At 38.6% G+C, this 19,550-nt stretch overlaps 1 protein-coding gene across 1 annotated transcript in view; it reads right to left on the bottom strand.

Annotated features, from left to right (window-relative positions):
• Ufd4 (ubiquitin fusion-degradation 4-like) overlaps nucleotides 1-19,550 on the bottom strand; it is a 146,330-nt gene that overhangs the window by 36,209 nt on the left and 90,571 nt on the right. Inside the window, 3 exon segments of the mRNA XM_068287404.1 lie at nucleotides 3,131-3,349; nucleotides 3,403-3,604; nucleotides 8,277-9,999. Of these exon segments, the coding sequence (XP_068143505.1) occupies nucleotides 3,131-3,349; nucleotides 3,403-3,604; nucleotides 8,277-9,999 (2,144 nt within the window).

Raw genomic sequence — 19,550 nt, 5'->3', positions numbered from 1 at the left:
CACTTAATATGACGTCTGACCACTTTCAAATGCAACGCTAAAGAGAAAAAATCTTACTGAGCGCATCAGCTGTGCGAAAATGAACATGTGTTCGGGATTTCAATGCTATTTCTAGAAAGTACCGGTGCAAATATAGAAAAAAATCCGCTTGCCATTAAGAAGTTTAAACATTTACGAGACAATTTGTTTGGGTTTTGTCAAAATTGGTTGCGATGGATTTTTTGATTTTTGGCCTATGGGCGCAACCACTGTGGACTATAGCTCCCATACAAACGGCAAGGTCACTAGCAGTAACTTTTCCCAATAACTTTATTTATTTTCTGAGCTATTGTCGTGATATTTAATATTGCTGAGTTCAGTACAGCTATAAACAACTGTGCCAAAATTGATAGCAATCGGGTGAATATATCACATAGCTCCCATAGGAACGATTGGTGGAGAACAGTTACTTTTAATAATAACTTCGTTACATTTTACGCTATTGTCATATAATTTTATGTTTATTTATTTTATTTTATTTTATTTTATGTAACCAAGTCTCAGTCAAAACAATTAGGTCAAAATCAAAAGACAGACTATCTACAAAGAGTTTAGTAAGTTTAGTATGAAGGCCTCTGACATTCTGATAGCCGACAATAAGGAAGGAAGTTGTTAGTTTTTTGATAGAGTAGAAGAAGGAATAGACAAGGAAGAGTGGGAATAGATGAAGAAGAAAGAGGAATAGATGGTGAAGGAATCCTTGTTTGGCCCCGTGTCTTCCTTTTTCTGGATGTAAACTCCTTCACAATTAAGCTTTTCGGCCAGAAGCTAGAACTGCAGATACAGTCAAAGAATTCAATTGGGACACTGATTTTAAAAGATGAAACTTCTCTAGAATATGAAAATTTAAACTATGGATATATTGGAGACATTCAGTTTAGCCCGAATGTGGGCCATGACATCATCCGATGTAGCATCAGGGAGAAGTCTCGAAACAAAAATGTGTTTTTTAAGGACAAATTAGAAGTCTGTTCTCCCGCCTTCTTCGAGACTCAGTCAGTAGCGTTAATCTACTAAACTGAGACTCGACAGCTTTAAACTCTTGCGAGAGTTTAAGAAAACTGACGGACAGACTTATTTCATTTCATTTTCCACGATCCGGCATGACTCACATCCCCATTTGAAACCCTTTTTTGACCTTGAAGATCCTTTACCGAGCATGTAAAGCCGGCGCACTTAACATGTACTGTAGTTTTACACAACCAACAGTAAATAAAACTACTCAGGGGTGGGGCGGGCTGCAAACAATTTTAAGCCGAACAGACAGGCATTATGAGGTAATGAGAAGAACTAGTAATCAAATAAAAAAAAATTTTTTTCTTTATATTTTATTTGCGATCTGCCTTAAAGTATATTGCCTACGAATTGACTAAAAATAAGTAATAATAGCCGGATGGTTTAAGCTTCAGTGAACTCAATCCATATATTTACAAATTTACATATTAATAACTACCTATTTGTTTCTCTATATGGTAGGTCTAGGACATGAGTTCTTTTTAGACGTCTTGTGGTGACAGAGTTATCTAATAGACTTAATGCTAAAGCGTTTTCATGGACATGCAGCCTATTGATATATCTACTTGTATGCGATTTCACCTCGTCCATTACAGTGGGTATTTGGAGATCTTTATGGATATCTGTGTTGGTCATATATCGATAAGTGCCTGTTATTGATCTGAGGGTCATACTCTGATATCTCTGCAGAATTTCTATGTTTGATTTGCTGGCTGTACCCCATAGCTGCAGCGCATAAGTCCATACTGGCTTAAGAACAGCCTTGTATAGCAGTAATTTGTTTGTTGCTATTTCAACAGAGTTAGTGGAAGCTAGATCAGCAGTAAAAATAGTTTACAAAACTGAGCACGCTCCCTTGGGGGACACCGGCATTAGCAGTGTTTATGCTAGACGATTCCCCACGTGAACAAGAAAAAAAAGTTAAAGAGCGCGAGCGCGTGAGCTAGAAATCACAATAACAAAAACACCTAAACAAGAACTCAAAGAAATTGCAAGACAACAACAAATGAGCATTGCTTGTGACTTACAAGAAAAATATCAAAGAAGCTAACATCGGCTTTGCCGAAGTTTATATACCCTTGCAGTCCTTGACAATAATAATTTTACATGTTCAAAATTTGTTCAATTCATCAATATACAAACAAAACAATTTTACTCTTTTTACTACAATTTGTTCTTCTTCTTCCCTCATTCCCAAGGCAACGCACGCATACACATACAGTAAATGTGGCGCGGCGTCTGTGTGTGTATGCATGTGCTCTGTTGATGACGTATGACGTAGTAGACAGCAAGCAGCGCTGCTGGCAGAGCTGGGAGCAGAGCAAAGATTAAATTTTTGGGATCTGGGGTTTTATATCTAATATTATCACATATGTAAAATTCATAGCGATACTCTAATTTTTATGAAAATGTTTGTTCTGGAGCTATATGATATAGTAGTCCGATCCTGATAATACTTGATCAGCGCCAGATAATAAAAAGACCAGAAAAAAATTTCAGCCCGATATCTCTTAAGGTGGCTGAGTAAAACGCACACACACGGACCGACAGACGGACATGGCTATATCGACTCAGCTTCTCATGCTGGTAAAGAATATATATACTTTATGGAGTCGGAGACGTCTCCTTCTGTGCGTTACAAACATCTGACCAATTTTATAATACCCTCTGCAAGGGTATAAAAATTAGATTAAGGTGGGAGAAAGTGGAAGAAAATAAAAAAAAAAATTAAAATTATTAACACAAACACACAAAAACGCAATGAGTTAGATTTAATAATATAATTTAAATTTCGATCGCAAAATTTATAATAAAAATAAAAATATATAAAATCAGTTAAAAACGCGGGAGCTTAAAAAAACACGTCCGTCTTCCTAGAGAGCGTTGAATAGATCAAGATCGGGTGAATATATTATTTAGCTCCCATAGGAACAATCGGTGGAAAACAATGACTTTTTTATGCTAGCTACGCTAAGATTGTAGGCCGTTCTTTTGCAAATAAGATTTTCTTCCTTTAAATGTTACCTTATCAATATTTTAATTACACTTATCAGTATATAAAGTAGTTTATTATCACCTGAACTATCATTTCCGTTTTCTGGACTTCCGCTTGAATACATTGTAGCCAATTTACTGTCAAGTATAAATCGAAACCAGCCGTTAGAACCATTAGAAAGTTCTAGGGCCGCAGATTCAGACCAAACGTATAAACAATCACGTCCTCTACAAATGCTCCAATCGCGCCAGTGATATGGCTTTCCTTGCAGAATTTCTTTGGCATCTTCTACTGATTCGTCTGTAAAATATTTGACTTATATTAAATACAAGATTTCAATTTACGAGACTTACATGATGCACATCTTTTCGTTGAAGACTCTTCCATAGTCGTTGTAGTAATTTGCGGCAAATTGTTAGGTGCGACTGTGTCCATAAGCGCTTGAACCTTTGAAAAAACCCCTAGCCTTGCAAAATGCTCAAGAAAGTCGTCTTGTGTTTTTGACATAAGCTCTTCAATAATGTTTAAAACAATTAGATGACCATCATTATCGTCCTATAAAAAAATAGGTACTTTATACATAGTTTTTTTTCTTTTGTTTTAATTCAAAAATCAAACCACATGTGAGCATTTTTTTCAAATTTATATATGTATTACAGTGGTGGCAAACCATTTAGGACAGAAATTCTTTGAAATGTTCTGACCAAAATTAATATACCCTTTTTGCCAGGGTATAAATGACTTTTTTGGCTTTAAAACCTGGCTAGTTGGAGCGCTAGTGTGCTCGTGTGTTTATAAGACATCATAGGCTAGGAAAGATGTAAGAAGAATTTAACATACATAACATGTATACATTTGGTTGTCAAAATTTAAAATATTTATTATTCTTGGTTCATGGTATACCGAAGTCGGTGAGACGATTCAATTAAAATAAATATCTTAATACAGGAGAAGGAGGTACGGTTTAAAAAAAAATGTATTTCTATTTTTTTAATTGAAAAATAGTGAAAAAAAAAAATGGATTTGTCATCACAATCTTTTAAAAGAATTAAATTTTTCTTTATTCTGAAGACCCTTTAACCCAGCGTTGTGCTCACCGGGAACCCCTTTTTTTGAAATTTTACCATATCTTCACAAGAAATGTTTGAAAGGATGTTTTTTTAGTTTAAAAAATTTCAACATGTGCCTTTTTTCCGATTCCAAACTTTGGCGCTTTTGTTTAAAATGTAGTTTTAAAACCAAAGAAGCAAACTTCGGCTATGCCGAAGACTATATACCCTTGCCGCCTTTGCCCATAATATTTTGATGTTTTAAAGTCTTTTTCTGTGTCTCTTACTTTCCCTATTTAAAGTTGCATCTCAAAAGCTTTTAATGCTTTAAACCAACATTCACATATCAACTCAACATCATCATGCTGATCAAAAACATCCAGCTGTGTTCAAAAAAAAACAGTTCAGTAGAAACTAACAGAGGTTCCAAAAAAATTTCGCATATTCTTTCTTATAGACTGATTTTTTAACATTGTTTTTGTGAAATGGAATATATACACTCATAATGAATATAATAGGTACACCTCTTAAAATTACATTTTTTTGACTTTACATTAGCACAACTTTCCTTCTTTATTGAACATTTGTTTATTATTTACCTTAATTTGGCAAAGAAAAATTATTTTATTCAAAAGTTACAACAAACCAGAGGGCCGGGGCTAACTTCGACCGCGTCAAAGTTTGTATACCCTTGCAACTTTTTTGGTAACTCTTTCCTTACCTCTTAGCCATCAATGTGGAAGAACCTTTTATCTAAAAAGGCTTATGTTTGCGAAAGAATGGCCTACAATCATAGGAAATAACGAAGATATTGATCAAAGTCACTGTTTTCCACCGATCGTTCCAATGGGAGCTATATGATATAGTCACCCGATCTTTGTTAAATTCGACACAGTCATTAACAGATATATTAAATTAAGAAATGTTTAATTTGAAAACAATCACGTTAAAAGTAACGAAGGTATTTACAAAAGTCACTGTTTTCGCCCGATCGTTCCTATGGGAGCTATATGATATAGTCACCCGATCTTGATCAAACTTGGCACAGTCATTAACAGATATACTAAACTAACAAATGTTTAATTTGAAAGCAATCGCGGTAAAAGTAACAAAGTTATCTACAAAAGTCACTGTTTTCGACCGATCGTTCCTATGGGAGCTATATGATATAGTCATCCGATCTTGATCAAATTTGGCGCAGTCGTTTATAAGCGTAATAAACTCTCTAATATTAAGTTTCACGATAATAAAATAGAAAATAACGAAGTTATTGAGAAAAGTCACTGTTCGTGACTTTGGGGTTTGTATGGGAGCTATATGATATAGTGGTCCGATCCGGCTGAATCCGAGATATACAATACTCATCGATACCTTGTGTGGTGAGCTATAGGATCAGTCGCGAACAGAAAAAAGTGGCAACAACCGACAATTGTGGGAGTGCGTCGAAGAAGATTTCGATAGAGTCCTGCCAAGCTTTGATTAAGAGTATTCCCAATCGGATGGGAAAAGTAATGGTAAAATAAAGGTGGATACATTCCATATTAATCAGACAATGAAACAAAAATAGATTGTCAGTGATTTGAAAACAACAAAAATTAAATATGACTTAGTGAATTAAAGTGTACCTATTATTTTCATCAAGCACGAAATACTGAAATTTCATATTTTTTGTTGTAACTTTTGAATAAAATAATTTTTCTTTGCCAAATTAAGGTAATTAATAAAAAAATGTTCAATAAAGAAAGGTGCATTTAAATTTTGGTGATTAAGGTAATAGAAAAAAAGTTGTGCTAATGTAAAGTCAAAAAAATGTAATTTTAAGGGGTAAACCTATTATATTCATCATGGGTGTACATAGGAAAAACAAAAAAGTTCCGTTAGTATTACTAATTTTTGGGTTGTTTTACACTTCTTTATGCCTATTTTTGGCTGTTCAAAGCAATAACAGTTTTTCGTTTAGTTACGAATTGAGTAAATAAAGTGTTCAAATCTGTCAAAAGTAAGCTTAATTAATTGAATAATTATGTAGTACTTTTTTTTGTGACAACTACAACAGAAATGTTCAAGCTTTTCGAAAGAGGAACGCATTGCTCTGCTAAAATGACGGGTTGGATTCAAAACCATGGAAAACAAGGTAAAAGCTATAAAAATAAAGTGAGTCGTCTCGTCGACTTAAGTATACCATGCACCGTAAAACAAATATATTTTAAATTTAGAAAAAATTTATGTATTATAAAAAATTCTGTTCAAACGCTTTTTACAAGCCAACGGCCTAATGGAAAAATGTTTATATGCATTACTTGGCTATTTTATGTCCGATTTGGATAAAATTTGGTATATTGCTGCATATTAATAAAAATGTAATTTTGCCAATTTTGATGGAATAAGGAATATTACGGGATATAATCGAATTTTCGTAAATTACACATGCAAAATCTGCGCATTTCTTGAGCAAATATACATACTACTAGAATAGTCTTTGAGATAGGTTTTTTTTCCGCCAGGGCGGAAAATGCCATGTCATAAACTTGAAATAAACTCAATCACTTTACATACTACACGAGCCTACATACCAAATTTGGTGGCTCTATCCTTCATAGTCTCCGAGATCTAGGTCTTCATACGGATGGACAAACGGCTAGTTAGACTGGGCTGTTACTGATTAAGAATGTATATACTTTATGAGGTCGGAAAAGCTTCCTTCTGCCTGTTACATACATTTTGGCGAATTTAATATACCATTTCCCTGTATGGGTGCATGGTATAAAAAGTTTAGTTGGATGTTCGGCATGACCTAGATTACCAAAAAAAAAAAAAAAAAAATATTGAAGCTAAGCTTTCCCTTCATTCATGCGTGTGCTCAGCTGCTCTGGATTTCATACAATGCCGTAGTAGGCTGGCTGTAACCTGTATGTATGATTGAAATTTCGGGATCTGATGTTTTATATCCAAAACTATCATATTAGTAAGTTTTATAGAGATACTCCAATTTCTTTACCTATGTTTCTTCTATAATTATATGATACAGTGGTCCGATCTTGACAATTTCCAATTCCGGGCTATATATCAAATATCAAGTTTCATCCAGATAACTCCTACGATGGCGGCGTGAAGTTGATTTGCACAGACGAACGGACGGACAGACGGACATGTCTATCTCGACTTAGCTTTTTATGCTGGTCAAGAATATATATATTTTATGGGTTTAAAGAACGGTTCACCACTGTGGCCTGATTTGGGCTTGTTTTTTAAATAGTGGACTTGGTCCAATTCATGAGATTGATGGGAATATGGATCGAAATGTCTTCATGAACATTAAGAATAATATTATGCTCTCCTATATCATATGTAACATGAACACAAAATAGACGGGTGATACACCTGTACAAGGACTCAAAACATAGGAGCAAGCTAGAAAAGGCAGTTTTCAATTTGAAAGAATCGACATATTAGAAATTCTATGGGGAACATTAGGTGAAGTGTCACAAACAAAGTGTCCGATACATTTTATCATTGCAGGCAGCTGATCCCAGTTCAGCATTGGTGGATTCTGAGCCGCGCACGTGCAAAGCCGTTATTGCCAATAATTATAAGGGGCTCACCACCAAGTATTATGTCCTAATTTGGAATCGACAGATTTTTATGTCATTTCTGAAAATGGGAGACTTTTTGTTCAGTCAATAATGGCAGTAACGTACATATATAAATGGATTATGAATTTAAAAAATATTGGTACATTTTTAGACTTTTTAATATGATTTATCATAGCTTGAGGGAACTGCTATTTTTTTTAAACAGCTATACATTATGAAGTCTGAAACGTGTCCTTCTGTGCGTTACTAACATCTTACAAATTTTATAACACCATTTGCAAGGGTATAAGCTATTTAGTAAGGCCATGTCCACATAATTTTCGGAATATCATTTTAATACTTAACACACTTAAACTTTTAACTAACATTTTATAAAAATCGCTTTAAATCAGAAAATTAGGAAAAAATAATTTAAGTCTGAAATTTTTGGCCACCACTGTATATTATCTATATAGCGTAATTGAAAACTAAAAAACTGCCTATAATATAAAAATGTAGAAAAATATAAAAAAAAACACTAGCGAACCTTTTGCTATTAGATAGGAATTAATGATTTGGTGCAGTTTGATTTTATCAGTACATTACCTCGTTATCTAAGACTGCAGCGATGACCTCAATTAACAAATATGAAGTACTTAAAAATGTAATTGAAGAATTAGTTTCATTAGGACTACTTTGCTTAAGACCTTTAAGTACAGCTGGATGCGCATACTGTACAATCTTCTTAATGAGTCCTAAGCTGCCCCGCCGCACGCTGTTGAGCATAGTTCCTTGGAATGTTTTGCAAAAAATTGGCAAGAGCAGTTTTAAATATATGGGCGCCATTTCAGTATCACCTCGAGGTTCAATTAAAGTATAATTTTTTCCATCTTTATTGCCTAGTGTATTGTCTGAAGATATCCATTCTCCTGGTGATTGCAATATGGCAGCCACTTCACGATGACCATCATCTGATCTTTCTCGTGCTTTATCGATCGGTGTTTTTCCATCTTCATCCCGCAAGTCAGGATAAGCACCGAACTTCAGTAAAATTTTTGCAATAGCAGGGCGTCCGAAACAAGCTGCATAATGAAGGGAAGAACTTCTTTGACCTTTATTGACATCAGCTCCTTTTTCGCATAAATATTCAACCATTTCTAAAGTTCCAAAAGCCGAAGCCCAATTTAAAAGTGTTTGTCCTACGTCATCCATGCAGTTGATATCGACCCCACCACCATCAACCGCCTCTTGTAAGGCATCAGTATCTTTTGATCGAATGCAATCAATTAGCTGACGATGTGTGCGATCAGCGTTAACATCGTTGCGCCTAGGACGTGGAACTAACTGTCCTTGATTAGATGTTGCATTTCCTCGATTCAAGGCTTGCCGTCCATCAAACAAAAGCAACAGTAGAAGATCTGCAAACCTCATACAATCAAGAACACATCTTTCGTCGCCTTTTAAAGCTTGTTCCAAAGCTTTAGGTAATTGAGATCGCAAAATGCTATGTGTTATAGATGGAGATCCTCGGCATAATGTTGACAAAAGAGATATTGTTGTTGATGTGGATTGAGAAGACCTTGTAGAATCGACTGATTGAATCTGGCTGTTTGATACAGTATTAATTCCTGATATGCTGTTTTGAGACGCTCCGGAGTTGGCCAATATTGAAGCTATGCCAAGCTGTTGACCCACTAAAGATTTAGATGAATTTAGCGTGTGAACATTTGATGCACCTCCTGCATTTTCCAATCGACTTAACAACTCTGTAACTAAACCATATTCAGCAAGTGGTGCTGGGTCTATCCATTTTCTTGTGAATCGGTCAGCCACTGAAGCAAAACATTTCAATGCACCATCTGACACCATAGAATCTTCATGTTGTAGCAGTGTACTTAAACTCTCAACACAGTTTTGTATATAGGGAGAACTTGGTTCCACCTTAGTGCAAAGTCTTAAGACGACGGACATGGCTGAATGCAAAGTATCTTTATGAACGTGTGATCCGCATTCACGAATAAATAATAAAACTGAATTTAATCCACCACCCTCAAAGACTGCACCTGCCTCCCTAGTGCATATCAGTTCCAAAACTTTTATGCACTGTTCTGCTAGGTCACGTGACGTTCTCGACGAAATATTTGCAACAACCAATCGGTTACAAATTGCTTTAATTGCTCCATCGATGGAAACAATTCTGCGAGTGCATTCAGCAGATACATCTAAGTAATAAGTTATTGCACGGGCGGTCACTTCGAGTACATTTTCAGGAGCAAGTTCATCAAGGAATATTTTGCATAGCGCAGGTAAAAATGTACGGGGTGGGCAACTGAAATTAAAAGCAGTTTAACAAACAAGTGTACGTAAATAATCTTGTAAAAGCTTTTAAATTTATAAATTCAGAATTAAATATCAAAGAAGCTAACTTCGGCTATGCCGAAGTTTTTATACCATTGCAGTCCTTGGCAATCACATTTTTACTTTTTGAAATTTCTTCCCTGTAACTCAATTCAACAATACACAAACTACAAATTATTGCTATTTTTATTACAATTTTTTATTCCTCTTCCATCATTCCTAAAGCAAAGCACGGCACGCATACACATACAGTTCATACAGAATTGCGTTGCGTCTGTGTATGTATGCATGTGCTCTGTTGATTTGATGATGACGTAGTAGGCAGTAAGCAGCGCTGCCGGAAGCGGTTGAACCAATTTATATTGACTGTACTTTTGTGTTATATTTATCCGATCAGATTCAAATTTTGGAATCATGGGGATACTCCAATTTTTATGCTGATCAACAATATATATACGTTATGGGGTCGGAAACGGCTATGCCGAAGTTAATATACCTTTGCGGATAATCAATTTTGATTATTCTTATTATGTTGCAGCTAACATTAATTTAAGAAGTTTATACAAATATTTTAATTATTTAAGTATGCATTAAATTTTCTACTAAAAACATGACACAAAAAAGTTTAAGTAAAAAAAAAAAAAACAGAGGGACGGGGCTAGTTTCGACTGCGTCAATGTATTCCCTTGCAAGTTTTTTGTTTTTCCTTACCTATTCCTTACCTATTCTCGTCACTGTTTGATCGTTCCTATGAGGGCTATATGATATAGTCACCTGCGCAGGGTCGGCAGCTACTTGTATGCCTCTAGGGATCTCTCACGCTCAGTTTTTGGCAGCGAAACTGCTCACCGCTTCCCACATGTTAAAATCCGATATCAGCAGGTCCACCTTCCACGATGTCCTTAGAGCAGATCGGCAGACCGATGAAGATATTAACAAAAGTATCCAATCTTCCTCCTGTCAGGAAATGAGCCCTCGCGTAGACAGTGGGAGAAGGCGTTAGCAAATCTACGGCCCTGCACACATGGCTAACTTTATGGCACAATTGGGAGACCATTGGGTCCGGGGCCTTGTTATTAAGCCGAATGTTATTGGTATGCAAATCCAATGGTTTTTGATAGCAAAAACAGCGCTGAGCCTATTGCCTTGAGTTCCTGAGGATCCACAAAGCAACGCTTAGAAGCGTAGATGCGCCTAACCATGATTTCAATGGGGTTGCTCATTTTACATTTAACAAATTATAGTTTGGAGAGAGCGATTTAAAAATTTGAAAAGCATTTGAAAAATAATTTCTCAAGCTTATAAATAAATGAACTAACAACTGGTGATCCTGGTGATTTTAAACAATTTTTTCTCTCAAGTTTGAATTAAAGCACTTTTTTTTCTTCACAAAAGAAATTTTTATTGTTCTTAACGACTTTGTAACGTTTTCTAATTGAATCTTTAAACATATTTAAAAAATCAAAGAAGCTAACATAGGCTTTGCCGAAGTTAGTATACCCTTGCAGACTTTGGAAATAATATTTGTTAAGGTTCTAAACTCGCCTTGCAGATCTCAATTTCGCTATACCCGCCATTTTCCATCTCGTGTGCAAGCCTATTGCATGTGTAAGCATGTGTATCGTGTGCAAGCCTATTGCATGTGGCAGTCCGATAAGTACTTAGCCTACGAGTGAAAAATAAAAAATAAGTCTGAAAAATGGGCCTCCGTCACGGCGTTACCTCATTCGACTCAAATTTCTGCCCAGCGAGTGACTTTTTCAAGTTTGGAAACAAAAAGAAGTCGTACCGGGCCAAATCTGAACAATACGGAGGACGGCGCAGCAGTTCGTATCCCAATTCGACCAATTTGGCCATGGCGACGGCGGAGGTGTGAGCCCTTGCGTTCTCATGTTGAAAGAGCACTTTTTTTTTTGCAAATGGAGACGTTTTTTCTTTAATTTAGCGTCGAATCGGGTAAAAAATTCAGCCCCAGTGACTGTTTTGCCTGTTTCTCTAGGTAGTCGACGTAGATCACACCTTGCGAATTCCAGAAAACGGTGGCCATCACCTTTTCGCCTGATAGAACAGTGTTCGCCTTCTTCGGAAGTCCATGTTTCGTATGTTCCTTGGTCTCTGGTACCAGTACCAGTGGACACGCTCGCTTCTACACGGAGTCAAAACAAAACCACAAATTCGATTGACTGAAATTTTTAGCTTTGTCGTGAATAAGATGGTTCTACACAATAATTAACTTTTCTTGCCATAGTGACGCCACTGGGCCGTAAGTACTTATCGGACCACCCTCGTACATGCATAAACATGTAGTTTGTGTAGCTTTGCGTCAGTATGAGAATCTGTTTTGTTGTTTTCGAGCAAATACGTAAGAGGCTTTTGTCTGCGCTGTCGGCAGTGTGTTCTATTTATCCAATCCTATTAAAATTTGGGGATATGATGTTTCACACGCAGAAAGCACCTCATTAGCAAATTTAACATTCTTCCACTGCTTCATCGATTTTTAATATAGCACTTAATGATATAGTGGTCCAACCTTGATCATTTTTATCTTTGACCCTACCTAGGTTATAAATAGTTTCGATAGAAAGTTTATTCCTTTTAAATTTTCGGAATAGACTGATGAACAGGCGGGCAAGGAATAAATTAATCTTTATAAATAAGCTAATCAACAATCGATCGACGTTTATTTGCAGCATAATACATTATCTGTCCTTAGGGGACAATTAGCCAATGTTGTCAAAGGCAATCATTAAAAGGCGGTGGAATCACCAGTCGATCTGTGGTCTAAATGGTCAAGTGGGTGAAGTTCTTCTCAGACGTGTAATATGCATGCTGTTGTCCGGCAGTTATAATGGGTTTCTAGACTGGAGAGGTACCGAATGCCATACCTCTAAAAATCGCACTCTTCACCTTGATGTAAGCTTTCCAAGCAAGGCGCCTGTCAAGAGCAAGGCCTAGGTACTTTAAATGACTGGAGGGAAGTTGCGCCTGCGAGTGGCGAAAGTCGTATGCTGCGACTGACACATTCCACCTGCGCATTGTTCCAACACCGGTCAAATGGTCAAGTGGATGAAGTTCTTCGCAGACGTGTAATATGCATGCTGTTGTCCAGCAGTTATAATGGGTTTCTAGACTGGAGAGGTACCGAATGCTATACCTCCAAAAATCGCACTCTTCACCTTGATGTAAGCTTTCCAAGCAAAGCGCCTGTCAAGAGTAAGGCCTAGGTACTTTAAATGTGGATAATGATCTGCACTCTGGAGATTCGTCCCGTTAACGATGACTGGAGGGCAGTTGCGCCTGCGAGTGGCGAAAGTGCGACTGGGACATTCCACTTGCGCACAGTTCCAAAAGAATGAGCTCATCCTGGATTATATCCTATGCCACTGAAGAGTCTGGAGACAGTATCGTTTGCATAAGTGGCATTCAGGGGCTGTTCATGCTGCATGTAGGTCGGCTGTGTCTAAAGTATAATAAATGGTGCCCAAACCGCTCGAAGGACATCGAGCTCTCACCTGACTTAAAAGCGCTTATCGGCGAAGTATGATTAAAGGATCACTGTTAATTTTCGCTCTGGGGTGCCGTAAACCGCCAGACACCAAATTGATGTTCTGGATGTTCTGTTCTGATGTTCTGTTTGCCTTCGTATAGTAGGATTACAAGTTTAGCCAAAAGTATGCTTTCGAACACTTTAGACAGACTAGCTAATAAACTAATTGGACGATACGAGGCGAGGTCATGCTCTGGTTTGAAAGGTTTCGGAATCATTATAATCTCTGCGCACTTAAATTGGATTGGAAAGTGACAAAGATCAAAGATTCTAGTAAACAAGTTTGCAAGTATCTGGACTACTGTTGTTGATGGTGACTGCATCAATGCCGTCGAAGGGCTTTTGGTCGTCCTTAGGCAAGAAATGACAAGGTGGCTGATTGGGCTGCAGGTTTCGTAAGTATTCTGTTAAGGCAGGCGATGGGTTGGAGGTTTTGCTGAGTAAAGCGTTGCTGATACTTTGCAGCTTGGAGGATTAATCAATTCAAACATTCTTTGGGAAATAAAGGACGCTTCAGATCCCATATCAATCAAAGCGCGGATTTGAAACTGCTTTCCACGATGATGAATAGTTACCCTCGCAGTACCCAGGAGGCCAGTGTTGCGAGTGGAGGGGAAGTAACTTCCCACGTTTACATGAGGGCTGCTGAAAGAATCGGATGATGCAGGATTCGGAATTATACAACCATCAGGTGCTGAGCTATCTTGCACTTGAGCGGGAAAGGCCTGAGCTCTTGCCGTAGGTTTTCGGCTCACGGATGGAAAGGTCTGACCGCTAGAGCTTGGTTGAAGGACATCTGTAGCCTCTAGTACACGGTGGCGATCAGTTAGGAATCGATTCAGGTCGTCCCAGGATGAGACGGCGGTCATTTTTGGAACGGACTGTTTCCACAACAGATGGGTGGATTTTGGCATTTTGCTCGTACAGATTGCTATGAGTAGGATATACCAATTGTCTGTACGAGCCCCGGAACACTCAAGACCAGTTAAGCAACCTTGAATTAACGTCTGCAGTTCTCTCAACGCTTTGCCAGACTCTTGGGATACAGCTCGGATCTGTAGAAGCTGCTTGGCTTGGCTCATAATCAATAATCGATTATTTTCGTACCGCGCCGTGAGGTTATCCCACGCGGACTGGAACCCTTTATTGGTCAAGGGTGACCTAGAAACAATGGCTCTGGCTTTACCGCGAGTTTTGCTTCTTAAATGGTAAAGTTTTTCCGTTTGTGTTAGGCTTGGGTTATGGATAAAAATCGCGGTATACAAATCACGGAATGTAGGCCAAGCCAGACTGTCTCCGTTGAAGATTTCGACTTCGCACGGGGGGACTGTGTGGCTTTGATAGATGGAATCGACGGAGAGCCAGACTGGCGGGGGAGCCATTTTCGCGGACAACTGCCCGATTAGCTCTTCAAACAAAGTCCCGCCTCGCACATATACCATATAACAATATTCATGTTTAGCTTTAATTGTAGCTATATGCTTCGGACTATCTTCGTTCTTTTGAGCCGTTAAGGCCTTATGTCATCGTGAAAACTCTTCCTCGACTTTTGCCCAAAGTGACTTAAGCTGGTCCAAGTCTATTTTAATGGAGACGAGTAACACATCGTCAGCTAAAGCCTGGGCCTCGCGAGCCTCGAACGCTGTTAATGCCTCGCACACGGCAACAAAATCGGAAAGAGACTTCGTAGAGGGTTCACTGAGCTATTACGAATCGAATGGGAACAAATAACTTCGTGGAATTAGAGCTCTCAAGAGGGGAGATCGAAACGAATTAAGTGAATTATATAATTTAAGGATATCGGAGTTAGAAGGAAAAGTGTGTCCTCTTTTTAATGAACACAATGAATAAGCACAGATAGCATAAATAAAATTAGAAGAATTTATAATTTTCCTTGCATTTGTATGAATAATTATAAGGATATATAATTATTTGGATATTAAAATTTACACAATGTGAATATATGTTGAAATTTATAAGAGTTTTTAAAAATATGGAAAAATTGAGATCAGTAGGAGTGCCGATAACTTTTCAATGAAGGAAAAAAAATCGGAATTAATTTTCATTAAACGGACTAGGTCAATTTCATGGATCTGTGAGAAAAAATCAAAAATGCACAGAGACAAGACAAAATATTAATTCCATATACATAAATAAAATTACACTTATTTTTTTTCTTTAGAAAATATTTGGCGAATTATATACTGACTGATTGAAATATTTTTTTTTTGCACAATACGAAAATCACGATCGAAAAAATTGATGTCGTGACTGAGTCACGACTTGGCTCAAGTGTCAGAACTGATGAGACTTGAGTGTCAGCACTGATCGGGAGTCAGCTGTTCTGCCGTTGTTTATGTTTAGAGAATTTTATTAATTTTAAATTGTTTAACGAATATCACGATTTCCTGCTTTAGTTATACATACATATTTATGTACATATGTATATACGTATGTATGTATGTATGAGTGTGCTTACCGCTGTAAAATTTTTACATATGTATGTATGGATGTAGACTCTTTAAGTAAAGGTAAGTGGTACTTTATAAATTCGTGATTAAAAAACAGCTGTTTTTACATGTATGTATTCATACATATGTATTGCTATGCAATTGGACTTTTGGACAATCAGAATTTCGAAGAATGGAAAAAAAATGCACTTTATAAACACAAAAATGATCGGGAAGTATCACGTAACCTTTGGAGCAGGTCAGGAACATACAAGTATACAAAAGTGTGTAGGTCATTATGGAAGAGTGGGAAACCTTACACTTTTATAAGTATTCTTTTTGATAGGAAATGTTGTACTTATCAGGAATTCATCAATTATGCTTTATTCAATTTATTCACAGATAGCCCGATACACACGAAATGTTTCGGGTTGAAGTATATACAAATTTCGAATATATAGAAGCAGAGAAAAAGAAGGGGTGTTCGAATAAAAGTCTCGTCCTGGATTGAATATGGCGATTTACAGGAGAACGCTTCGTCACTCTCCTCCGTATGACCGCATTTCGTTTTGGGAAAAACCCTACCCCTCACTCTCTGCTGTTTACCCGATGGCGTGAACAGCGTTGCAAAGGCGTTTCCCGAATCGCCGAATTCCCTGGAGCTTAGAGTCGAAGATATTCATGTTGACAGTTTTTGGATCGCATTTTTTGGCGTTCCATTTTCGGTGGTTGCAAATTGCAAATATATTGAACAATAAATCAAATAGGCGGTTCCTCCTGAAAAAGTCTAACCATGCAGTTGGTTTCCGAAAATATAAACATTTTGGTCTTTCGAGCCGGATACTAGCTGCTGATTTATTTCAATATTTTGCAAGTTGTGTAAGGCTAGACGGTACTTTAGTTGGAAGAGACCGTGTCTAACCTCATTCGCGATGCAGACAGTTATGCACAGTTACCACAATGCAAATACATTCATCGAGAAAACCCACGAAGTAGCAAGTTATGACACACGATTGCAACAACTGCAAGGAAACTACATGCGTTTTCTACAACTCACCGAGGAGTTGCACACCTATGAAGACACTTCGGACTGGGAAGAACCGGACGTGGACATTGATACATATGAGAAAAAGCACTACGCAACTTACTCGATGTTAAGTGTTGCGCGGGAGGAGCTGCAATTGCAATATGCCAGATCGCTCAACAACCGCCTTTCTGCAACAGAGGCACGTGAAGGTCACGTATCACAAAACCACGTGAACTTGCACTAGGAACGGATCAAACTACCAACATTCTCTGGCAATTATGAGGACTGGCAACATTTTTCGGATATGTTTCTTGGTTCTACCGGCGGCGATCCGCATCTCACCAGTTGACAGAAGTTTCACTATCTGAAATCTTATTTGTCTGGCGAAGCGTTTGCGATAACTATAGTGAGGCTTGGGACAGGCTGGCCCAATGTTACAATAAGAGACATGTAATCATTCGTTCCTTCATTGACAGTTTTCTAAATCTCCAAAGGGCATCTGTACTCAACTCTGTCGCGATTCGCAAGCTGGCTGACGGAGCCGATGAAGTAATTCGCGGACTAAGAGCATTAGAGTGTGAGAATCGAGATCCCTGGTTAATTCATGTGCTACTGGCAAAGGTGGACAACAACACTCGGCAAGCATGGGCAGAGCGCAGTGAATCTGAGGATCGACAGTTTTATTAAATTTCTGCTCTCCCGAGGTGATACGTTGCAATCGAGCCAATTTTTTCGAGCGAATCACAGCCGACGAATAGCAACTACTCATCACGTCAACACGGAAACCCAGCCATTGATCGAGCCATGCACCCTGTGCCAGCACGCTCATCCGCTATCAAGATGTGAACAATTCAGAGCACTTGATGTAGTTGCAGGACACGCACAGGTGAGGAACGCCAACTTGTGCTTCAACTGTTTAATCCCAAACCACAGGATAGCAACCTGTCCTTCAAAGAATACATGTCGAGTATGTCAAAGAAAGCATAACACCCTGAATCATGCAGCGCAGCAGACGACTGGCCGTGAATTCAGAGATAGCGCGGTGCGAGTTCATCAGCCTGAGAGCCCAGGATCTAACGATGAATCCCCGGCTATTATTAGTCATCATGTTCAAACTACACGAGGTCATCAAATAGCAGTTCCAAAGCATAGCAAGAGAGTTTCTCGTCACACCCTGGAGAATATTCAGTATGCAGGTTCGCAAACGTTTTTGCCCATTCTTACATCAGTGAAAGACGCTCGGGGCAAGCCCTTCACTTGCCGAGCTCTACTTGACACTGGGTCTCATTGGCAACGGAATCATTTGTCTAGCGGATTGGGATGCGACGCACCCATGCAAAAGTTCCAGTTCGTGGTCTCGCGGCTAACAGAGCCGGCGTCACCAGAGGACTCTTAAAGTTGAGGTCGAGACGTACATCATCAGCACCCTTACATCAGCTCTCCCAGCTCAAAACGTGGACATGAGCTCAACGCAATGGAAGGAAATTTTGAAGTTACCCTTAGCTGATCCGTCTTTCGGCACAGTTGGTGCGGTAGATGTCATTTTGGGTTCAGATCAGCTCGTGAAATTCTGTACTGGAGAGCAAAGATCATTTGGTAACAACGTTCCTATCGCACTCAATACAATTTTTGGTTGGACTCTTGCAGGTCCATATAGTACATTCGGGGAAAACCAACCACTGGCAATCACTCATCATGTTCACCTGGACCTTGACTCGCAGGTGCGATCTTTCATGGAGATGGATAGCATTCCATCGAAAACATCGACATTGGAGATATTCGATCCGACTGAACAACACTTTATCACCACTCACACCCGTTCCCAAACTGGCACGTATGTAGTAGAATACCCATTCAAAGCCCCTATGCCACCAATTGGCGAAACCCTTCCACAAGCTGTTAGCCGATTGCAGTCACTAGAACGTAAGTTTGGTCGCGACCCAAGTCTCAAGAGAGAGTATATCACTTTCATGGACGAGTATCTGAAGAGCGGTCATATGGAAATACTCAACACACAGCAGATCGACGAGCAGCCCGACGGTTGTTTCTATCTGCCGCATTACGCCGTCTTGAAACCGGAAAGCACCACTACCAAATGCCGAGTGGTGTTTGATGGATCTGGAAAAGATAGTAGCGGAGTGTCACTCAATGAGCGTCTTTACATTGGGCCTCCCATTCAACGAGATCTATTTGGTGTCTGCCTTCGATTCAGACAACATCGTTATGTTTGCTGTTCGGATATAGAAAAGATGTTCCGCAAAATAGAGGTTGCTCCCCATCATACAAACTATCAACGGATCATCTGGCGCAGTTGCACAATGGACTCTATACAGCATTATCGATTGCGTACTGTCACCTACGGATTGGCGCCTTCACCCTTCTTGACTGTACGGGTTTTGAAACAATTGGCCATAGACTATGAAGCGAAATATCTACTAGCCGCGCGAGTCCTAGCGCGCGATGCGTACGTGGATGATATTCCAACTGGATGCAATTCA

The sequence above is a fragment of the Drosophila tropicalis genome, unplaced genomic scaffold (assembly GCF_018151085.1).
Source record: "Drosophila tropicalis isolate 14030-0801.00 unplaced genomic scaffold, ASM1815108v1 contig_527, whole genome shotgun sequence".
Taxonomy (NCBI): domain Eukaryota; kingdom Metazoa; phylum Arthropoda; class Insecta; order Diptera; family Drosophilidae; genus Drosophila; species Drosophila tropicalis.
The sequence above is the reverse complement of the archived record's forward strand: the minus strand, read 5'-3'. Positions and strand labels throughout refer to the sequence as shown.